Below are 10,538 nucleotides of genomic sequence, written 5' to 3' on the forward strand. Positions count from 1 at the left end.
TCTCAGAGAGTTACAGCAGTGACATAGTTCCTACCCCATCCTGCTTTAACTTCACCCCTGCCAAAAAGGCACTGCAGAAACCTCAAGAGGACAACCAAATCTTACGGGCAGGCCCCTAGAAAGCCTGCAGCTACCTGCTCCTGGACAGGGAACTGCACGGATGTGTCTGAAGCTGTGGGCTCTGCAGAGACTGCAATACAGGATGTGGGCCTAAGGAGGAGAAATGCAGGTTTGGGAGGTGGGGAACCAGTTCTTGCAAAATGTCCTCAACCAGCCAAGGCTTGTAAGGTAACGTCAGCACTTCTGGGAGCAGAGCATGCTCCAGCATCTTCTCCACAGGGTCCTCCTGGATCTGGCCTGCATGGGTTTATTACTATAATTATACTGCAATTTGCTTCAATGACATACCACAGTAAGTTATTAGTTATTCAGGTGAAGGTACAGAAGGGCCAGTCAAATATTCACCTCGTAAACAAAGCATCAGTGCAACAAAGCATTCAGATCCATGTGGATGCTCTCGTGCAACTGGCGTGATGCAGTGTGATGCTGTTATAACATCCACAAGCTCTGTGCCTGTTTTCTCCTAGGTGCCTACTTAAAGGCTGATTGTGCACGCTGCCAGATTCTGTTTCTGAAGCTGAATCATTCAGAAATCCTTTCTCCAAAGATGATTTTCTGGAATATGGAATAAGTTATGAGCACATGCAGCAGGCTTGGCACCAGACAGGACACAGGTGTTCTCATCTATCTGGATAACAGCTTTTACAGATCTTGTAGGACTTGGTTATTCTCAAGAGTTCTGGTCCAGCTGGCCCAAACATTCATTGTGGAGCCTCATATAAAGTATTCAGTCCTGCAGTCATAGGCATGGGATGTCTCTTTTTGTCACCAAACTCCAGTGACCGTTTCAATACCTGAATGGTTCAAACATCTATCTACAGCTGTTCTTCCCTAAAAGGGAGTTTTACTGCTTCTTCATACAGGCTAGGTAGAGCACCACTAAGCTTCTCTGGCAAACCAGAAACAGAGCAACATGTATTTCCTAGTGGCTAGACATGGAATATTTAGGACACCAAAATTTTATTATACCATTGCTTTGTAAAGCTCCTTGCTGTGTTACTTTTACCTGCTTGGTAAGCTGCTCTTGCTCAACTCCTTCCTTTCTTGCTTGAATAAATTCATTGCTACCTCGTTGACTCCTGCATGTCAGATGCCAGACCATGAGCCCTTGACACCAAGTGAACTGATAACTGTTGAAAACACAACACAACACAAATAGTTGTTTGAAAATGCAGTCTAGAAGTACGTGTAGAGGAGGTACAAGAGTTGAGAAACCCTTTGCATAGTTTTCTGAGGGTTGCTATTGTTTTTCCACTAAATGACCTGCCCCATGGGAACTGTGCAACACAGGCAGACCTTCATAGCACAGTATCGAGTTTGTTGGTTTGTTTCCTCTATTGAAACACTCAGGCTTGCTGAGAGAGGCAAACCAGGGAATTCCATTCTGCAGCAGTGTTCTAGTGGTAAATTTTCTTCTGACAAAAGACAGAGCAGAGCACCCAGAGACAAAATACAAACCTATTTATACAGTATCAGATTTGAATCATTCTGCATCTTCTTCCTACGTTTATAAGAACCAATGCTTATGGGTGAGAAGATATTTGCATACACCCTACAAGGATATGTGTACTATGTTAGTCAAATGCAATGCTTCTTTTCTGGAAATATGTCCAAATTATTTTACAAGTACAACTACCATGATTCAGTGCTAGTGTTATTTATCTACTTTTTTATTTAGCCAGCCAGCTCCTCCAGTGCTTCTCAGGGCTTAGCTCTAAATTATGAATTATTTTACATATTATATATATCTCGAAGAGAAGAAAAATATAGAATTCAAGATGTACCTTAGCATGGGGATAAAAACAGAACATATTTCCCAATTAAACAGTATTTTCACATGTTTTACAGGCCATGCAGAATGACTATATGCCTGAAAGCTGATTTACATGTTATAAAAGCAAAGCATCACTTTTTATAAAGTTATTAAAATCAAGAATCCAGATTCAGAAATGGAAAACATCTCTTTCCAGAGAGCCATGCAATCTACCTTTGCTGTAAATTAGACTTGATGGCCAGATGGTTGGAGAGACCTGGAACAATTTCTGTCATCACTTTTAATAGGCAGAAAGCGTGCTTCTATTACCCGTGGCCACATAACACAATCAAAAGCACCTGCTTTTACACTTGTACAATACAGTCTGACTTCATGAGGCAGTGACCTATGCAAGGCTGAGCCTGGTGTCAGTGGGAGTGTGTGATTCCAATCCCAGACAAGGTAGGCTGTGTACAGCCCTTCTATCATTCCTCTGCAGGAGGTGTAGCTTCCAGACAAGATGATCATTTAGTACAAACCATGCATTGCTTGTTATTGCTTTCTTCGTCCTCTAATTCTGTTTGTTTGAAGAACTACAGAACTTTTTTTTTTATAACACTACAGAAACAGAGCAGAAAAGTGAGACAGAGAGAATCTCTGCATTAGCGAAAAATGCAACTGATACTTTGGAAAAAGTATCCTTCAATTTCTAACCACAAACAGCTTCATTCCCCACATACCATAAACATACCTTCAACAGCACAGAAGCACCTACTGACATGAATGCATTTTTTGTTGCATTAACCCCTATATCTGGGAAAATAGCTTAGAGTAAGCAGGTTGCTTTAAACATAGGCAGACATAAAGCACAGAAATGTTATACAAAACCAAAGACAAGACCAATGGTGGCAATGCTGTAACATCCTATAGTCTCTCACTTGGTAGCCACAATCTCTTACCACGCAATAAGATGCATCACCTTGCACTTATTATATTTTAAAAATTGTTTGTGGCATTGCTACAACTTAATTCAGGGATTCAGATCTTAATGTAAGGTTTTCTCTTGGCGCATGGTCCTATTCATCCTTATGTCATCTGGAAATCATCTGCAAGCATTTTGTAGCATTGCACCTGTGTAGAAAGTCCAGCTGCATAATGAGTGGCAACTGGAGTGGATAGGTTCCACACGGGGGCCAGCCTCTGCTTTGGCCAGCACGGATTCACGCCGTGGCTGTCTGTCCTATGGGGTGGCATAGCAGTGGGGCGGGAGCTCCTGGCTCATCAAGCCACCTGCTCCTCGGGCACAAAGGCGTCAGGCCAGGAAAAGCTGTCCTGACGCTGCCAGTTGGGCAGTGCTGGCCTATTACAAAAACTACCTTTGGCAACCACTTCTAGAAATAGTCCCATTCATCGTTCTAGCCTCAGAAACAATTAAATTCAGCAAGCTGCTGCCAAAGCAGATTTTTAACCCTGTTAATTCAAGAGCATGCAATTGTTTAAAACAAATTGGTATGTGTATTACACTAAAATCACTCCTTTTGTGAAAAGTAGGCCAACGTACTTCTCTTCTTTGACTGCCAAGGCTTGCCTATTTACTCTTAATCAGCAAATAATTGTACTGTATGTACCTCAAGTGTGGTCCCGTGAACTGAATGCTCAATGGCAGCTAGAAAGCATTAGATGGTCCCTTAGACTATATCTTCTGGCTTGGTTTCTTCCAAGAGAAATCCTGTTTGCGTGGGCCAACTCTGTTCTGCTGTATGAACCAAAGCAGGCTAGCAGGAGAAGATGCACAGATTCATTCCAGCCACTTGACTGATCCAAGTTAAAACATTTAATGCAGCTGTGCCCTTAACATACACATTCTTAATAAGAGGAGCAAAGACTCAATCTGGTAAGCAAGTTTATGGCTATGCAGCTAAATAAGTTGACTGGAGAGTTTTGGCTCTGGACTCACAGTTCAGTATGTTTGTATCTAAATGCAATTAGTACATGTCTTGTTTCTGCAATACAAGTTTGAAACTTAGCTATTTGTGTGTTTAAATAGAGGTTACTAAACACCATTGCTTTGTGCTGGCTTCAATAGGATGTGAAAGCTGTTGCAGTGCTACAGCTTAGATACACCCAAAAGGGAATAGGAATAGGAATTCCCCAAAAGGGAATAGGAAGCAAAACTCAAATTCCCCACTCTGAAAATTCTTTAATTCAAGGTCTAGTGGGACAGAAACTCCTTGTTATATTAAAATTCATATTATATGTTCTTTGTTAAACTTTGTCACTATTATACAATTGATTATAATACATGGTACTTCCTACCAGGGTTATAACAGCTTTTGTCAAAATAATAATTTTTTTTAAAAAATAGCTTTTTTTCTTGCCAGTTGTAGCACAGAGGCAATATGAAAACAGAAACTAAACTTCATATTATTTTCTATAGCTATCTCTCAAATCCAGGGGAAAAAAAGCAAGCAAACAAGCAATCAACCAAACCAAGCCAAAAAAAAACCCAAACTGAAACAAACAAAAAAAAATTGTTTAACAAACTAATTTTGAATTAGCAGTGTGTGTTGATACTAACATTGCAAGGGCATGATTTCAAAGTAAAGTCAGCTTTACAGAGAAGATTATACATACAGAAGGAAATAACTCTGTATTATTTTCAGGCATAAAAAGAAAATAAGCATGGCAAAATAATCATACACCAGTGCAGTGGAAAACTGGAGGAGATATTTTAACCACTATAACTGTGATGTATGGGATTTGATTATACTTTTAAAGATATTGATACATTCAAAGCAATATTTCATATACATCCCAATAGTCACGATGTTGTGTATAACACAATATTATTATACATTATAACATTATTATAACACATTATTGCAGAATGATGCAGGATACAAGCATTCACTCATTCAGCATGAAATAATTATACAAGAACGCAGCTTTTTCAATATCCTATTGTTGCATGTTCATATTTCACTAAGTGAGTAAATCGTAGCTGCCATCATGAGATAGATAAGGCATAAGCAAGAATGATAAGCAATTTTCATAAAAAACCTGTAGGAAGAATGGGTCTGGTGGGGTGCATGTACTGTCTGTACAGCTCCATCCCTCTGCCAGCCTTGGATCCTGCCACTGCTGCTTTGCAGTGAATGAAGTCTTGTGGGTGCAGTCATGAGCTCAGCTGTCCACAATGTGTGCCCCTACAAGGAATACAATGGTCACACATCCTTCTCCACACATCTCTCTTGGACACACATACAATGGCATTTGCTTCCACTTGTAAGATACTGTCTGCATATTTATCGTGTTTTAACATGGGCACACACTGCTCTTTCCTCCTGATGTCAGGGGATCTGAGAGCTGGCATAAATAGGTTTGGTGAGATGAGCCAGGTCTCCCTTACGTGTCAGACAGCAGTGCCATGGCATGTTTCTGACACTAGCAATTTTGCAAAGACCTTCTCCTTACAGAACAAACAGCCTCCACCTATAACTAAAACTACCAGTCTGCAGAAATCCAAGCTCCTTCCCTGAGCATCCAGAGCTATAAACCCTGTTTATATCATCTAGCATATGCACAGATTTTATGCAAACTTCATTTTGTGCAATAGTTTGCCTTCCTCTTCATAATATTCCGTTTATTATCTTCCTTTTTGTATTTTCTACTCCAAAAAGGAAAAGGAGAAGAGGAAACATTGTTTACACAACTGTGTGCCAGTATTCATACATATATCCTGATAGGATGATAATGCAGTTAATATAGCACAAAATAAAACTGTCAGGCACCTGAAGAGATGACTATCTATAACCACAAAGAGAGAAAGGTAAAGTGATGCACTGAAGTGTAACAGGAAGAAAACACCATTAAGAGAAGGAAACCACATATGAAGGGAAATTCCTGTCAGTCATTACCATTAGGTGGTAAAATAGATACACAGAAAAAGTGCAAAGCTGTTGCTCAAAAATATTTGAAATTAGACTTTATGCATCACTTCATTAAAAAATACACCTAGATAAAGAGTCAGCACAATACCAAAGCTGATGATGACAATATTGAAATACACAGTTTTTATCACCTAGTAGCACATGAGTGAAGAGTTTGATGAAAAGCAAAGCCAGAAGCACCAGCACTCTGTAACTCTACACCATGTTGTGCACCTTGTGCCATGTCCCTCAGCTGGTCATGTCCTAAAGAATCACCTTTATTATTAACATCTATTAATTTATGTCTCCCCCTGAGAGCCCCTTGACATGGCCACCATGGCACAGCACAAGCCAGCCTGTGCAGACTATGCGACACAGCTGGGTGGGGGGTACCTTGGCAGAGCTCCCAGTGGTTCTGGAAACCCATAGTGCCTCCCTCCTGGGTACTTCTGTTTTCTGGGAAGGCAAAGTACTCCAGGCATACTGATCACAGACACAAGAGACTAGTGTTCCAGCCTCCAGATCTCCCAGGTACTTGACAAAACATCCTGGACATCTGGTGAGCCAACCATCTCCCGACCAGCTGTCCCCACTACAGTCAATAATACTCAAGTCTATTCTCTATCTTTAACAAAAGTATAGTTGCTCTTTGCGCAATTATATATCTGAGAATGTAAAGATGTAGATACCAGCTGCTGAATTTTTGCTACATTAAGCAGCGTTGATCATTACAGATACTTGCAGCAGCACATAACTTGCACGTCAGAGCTGCCTTTGGTTGCAGCGCTGTATTAATAACACTTGCAGGCTAACTCACTTTCGTATAATTTGCAATGGTCAAGAAAGGATTTGAGGAGAATTGTAGAGGTCACTAAAATAAGAAATTGTGGACCCCTCATGGGGCACAGCTTGTATTTTCACAAGGTTGACACAGAAGGTTGTCCTCCCATCTCTTATGAGACGAGAGGAAATATCCTTACAAGGGTATTTTGGTGTTGCCCCACTAATTTCATTGTTTGCTGCATTGTATATACTCCTTCCATAAAAGCTGGAAAGTTAAAACTTCCCACCAGTATCACTATTGACTACTGCCTCAGTAGATAGACCAGTTACACTTACTCTCTGCTATACTTCAATGATTTATGTAGTTGACTATAAGTGTGAGAACTTCCTTTTGTCTTCTCAGGCTTGTTTAAACCACTCAAGGCTGCAAAGTACTGCTTACACCTCACGTGAAAGTTGATTTCAGGACAGTCCACTTTAATCTGTTCTTGGCTCTGAGTACTGATTAGGCCTCAAGCAAAGAGCAGAAATATGTTTGTTGGCTGTAAAATGAAGAAACCTCCATATGCTAAGAGAAAAATATAAAAATGTCTAATAAAGCACCCACACTTGATATGTTCTATCAAGGCAACTGCCTTAAAGGCAGTTTCTGTTATCACAGCTGCCAGAGCTGCTTATTCTCTTATGCTTGTTTTCCATGTGACTTCTCCTAAACTCATAGACAGACACCAGTTGCTGAGAGCAGGTTAAGTAGAAAAACAGGCTGTGCAGAAACTCCAGTATCTTAAGTGCAAAAACGAATACTTTCAGAGGTCTGAGGCCCCTGTAGTGTTTACTTCAGTCTAAGCTCTGGTCATGCTGCCAGCCTGCAGCCTCTTACAACCCAGTAACAAAGGCCAAACGCTGCTAGATAGCTCCTGTACAAGGAAGCATATTCCAGGAATGCTGGAGCTGAATTTGAACTTCCCTTATCTGGAACAATGAAACTGAGAGCAAGCAGCTTCCTTGCTCAAGTGGAAATTACCACTTTTCAGCAAGTGCTACTGTCAATCACTGCAAGACAGCCCAGAGGAAATGCAATTGTGATAACTGAGTGGTTTTAGTGACTATAAAGGAAGTGAGTAGTTTAGCTTTCTTGCTCTGTGGAGAAGGGGTTATTACTGTGCCATTTTACATCAAGTCCTGGAGCACATGCAGTTTGTGCACAAAAATGGGGTGATGTTTTCCCTTTTAACATAGGGCCAAATCAACCCACCCATATTAACTTTTCATGACAGGATCTCTAAAAAAGGCCACACCATCCTTAAATTGTTTTGGACTTAATTTGGTGTTGTCATGCAATTAGGTTTCACAAAATTGGCTTCTGGACTGACAGCTTCTATTGTTACAGCATATGGCAATCAGAGAGCAGCTTGTGGCAGATGTGATGTTTATTCACCATTTGCTAGTTTTAGATTTAATGATGTCATTCTAATCAAAGCAAATGTTAGATGTGTTTGACATCTAAGGAGTTTTGCACATCCCCCCCCCCCCCCATCATGTTTAAGCTGCTTCTGTCAAGTGGAAACATGCCAGCTCTGAATGCATCTAAGTCATATTTAAGAATCAATGATGCAATTTACTGGAGGTCTGTATTCTAAAAATCCATGTTTCTAACATGCATTGTGTTCCTCCAGCAGACTACAAAGACCTCCTATTACAATAAGTGAGCTCATTAGCCATGCAACTCCTTAGTCTTGCAAGCTGTTGCGATAAGCAGCTGTTGCAAGAGGGTAAAAGGTTGAATTATCAACTTGGACAGAACAGCACTTCATTCAGCCAGCCCAAAAAAGTATTTGAGTAATAACTCCATTACTGTGGAGTAGATCTTTGACTACAGCACACAAGCAAAACATCAGTGGTATTTCAGTGACATGCTTCCCCACACCCAGCAAGCAAGACACTCCCAGAAATTAATTGTCAAAAATTTATTATGAAAGCTTCAATAGCAGCAAGTATTTCAATAAAAGTTATTGCAGTATTAAAACAGATCTGCAGAGTGACCCAAGAGGCCTGTTGAAGTCTGTCTGCTTTGGAATATCTGCATTTGTCTTAATAACCAATCCCCAATACTCCATAAATATTGATACTTTCTCCTGTGTTTTGCAGACAGCACCAACAGTTCCCAGTTACAGTACGCTATCCAGTCCTTCTGGAAAGTTTTGGCCCACTTCCCTCAACTTCCCCTCTCCCTTCTGAAACAGCTCCACATAGCCAAACTTGCAATACTTCTTTCAGTTCCATGGTATGTCAGCTTCTCCACGGTTGCAGCCTACTGAGGCTCACTGGTGAGATGAGCTGTTTTCCTCTTTCTCCTCTGTAAGAGCCCACTGCATGCCAGTCTGAGCGACTTTAATCCAGTCTCTTGACCAGGCTAATCCATGGAATCAGCAGCTTGTTGCACATTTTGGTGAACGCACAGCACGTTGAGAATGCAACAAAGGTTTCAGCCTCCCCAGTGCACCAGGTGACCATCACTCAGGCAGGGGGATAGTTGGCACCCAGTCATTGAGATTTCGGCTCTCTTCGCAAAACAAGTTCAGCTTCTCCAGAGCTGGGTCCTTCCAGCCTTCTTCATTCGGGTTCTGCAAGAAAGAAAACAAGTTGCACACGGTGAGTACTGCCCGCCAGCTGAGGTCATGATAATATTTACAGAAGAATTAGCTTAAGACGGGAGGCACTTCCAGAAAGTTTCTGTTCTGACACAGACAAGACAGGAAGCAGAGATGCTGCCCTTGTGGACAGCAGAGGAAATCCAGTTACGAGAAGTTCTGCCTCCTACTACAACTACTCAGCTGACTTTCCGTGCGCCAAGCGCTTTCTCTGTGCCCAGAGGACTCGACCACCCGCAGCGGAAGAAGGGGCCGCCCGCGGGACACCCACCGTGATGAGGATGCAGTGGAGATCCCGCGGCTCCCCGGAGTCCTCGCTGGGCCCCACGATGGCCGCCAGCTTGGCCACGTCGTTCACACGCACAATGTCGATGTCGTTCTCGCAGCAGAAGGCTTGGATCAGAGTGAAGTGGATCTGCAGGGCGATGTCCCCCTCGTCCTCGTGGTCCGCGGCCAGCACGCAGAACGCGACGTTGTCAGGGTCGCTGCAGGAGGGGAGCACCCTGATGAGTCCCGCGGTCGGCGCCGGCCACCCCGCAGCCCCGCCGGGCTGACTTACACACTCCCCCTGTCCCCGCCGCTCTACTTACACATTCATGAGCTTGGCCGACTCGTAGACGCCGGCGGTGAGACAGCCTCGGCGCTGCGCCGACACCAGCAGCTCGTGGAGGGCCGTGCCGGCGCCCTGCATCCTGCGGGCCGGGAGAAGACACAGGGTCAGCGCGGTGCCGCCGCCGCCGCCCCGAAACCGCCCGCTATCCGCTTTTCTCGGCTCCCCAGTGCCCACCCGCACGTACCAGTCGTTGCCCGCAGGCATGGGCTGCTGTCCGTGGATCTCCTCCAGAGTCATAGCAGTTACTCTCCACAGCGCAGTTGCGGCTGCTCCCTCAGCCCTCGCTCTGGGCACCCCGTGAGCGCTCTGAAGCAGCAGCTGCCAGGCGTGCGCTACTTATAGCCCTCGCGGGCGCCTCCCGGCCTCCCATTGGTCGGCGGGGGAGAAAGGGGAGGCTTTATTATGCTAATCGGCGCGCGCCGGAGAGGAAGCTGGGGGGGGCGGGAAGGGGGGCCGGGAAAGAGCGGCTCGTGCCGGGAGGCCACGTGGGGCGAGGGGGGTGGGGGCGCGCGCAGGCACGCGCCGGCCCGAGCCAGGGGTGCCGGCGGTACCGGCCCGAGCCAGGGGTGCCGCGGTGCGCCTGCAGGCGCGGGCGCTGCCTGCACACCGCCCGCCGGCAGGCACTGGCGTTTAGTAGGGCAATTTGTGTCCAGACTTGGAAAATCTGAACAGTGCAGGGGAAATTCATT

At 44.1% G+C, this 10,538-nt stretch overlaps 1 protein-coding gene across 1 annotated transcript; it reads right to left on the reverse strand.

The window, feature by feature from the left end:
* Positions 1-8,537: 8,537 nt before the first annotated feature.
* GADD45G (growth arrest and DNA damage inducible gamma) lies at positions 8,538-10,174 on the reverse strand. The gene is made up of 4 exons (XM_058827425.1): positions 10,034-10,174; positions 9,827-9,928; positions 9,508-9,721; positions 8,538-9,209 (listed from the first exon to the last, which is right to left on the reverse strand). Exons 1-4 carry the CDS (start codon positions 10,084-10,086, stop codon positions 9,099-9,101), a joined length of 480 nt encoding a protein of 159 aa, XP_058683408.1. The 5' UTR covers positions 10,087-10,174; the 3' UTR covers positions 8,538-9,098.
* Between the last annotated feature and the right edge of the window lie 364 nt (positions 10,175-10,538).

This window comes from Poecile atricapillus, chromosome Z, assembly GCF_030490865.1.
Source record: "Poecile atricapillus isolate bPoeAtr1 chromosome Z, bPoeAtr1.hap1, whole genome shotgun sequence".
Classification (NCBI taxonomy): domain Eukaryota; kingdom Metazoa; phylum Chordata; class Aves; order Passeriformes; family Paridae; genus Poecile; species Poecile atricapillus.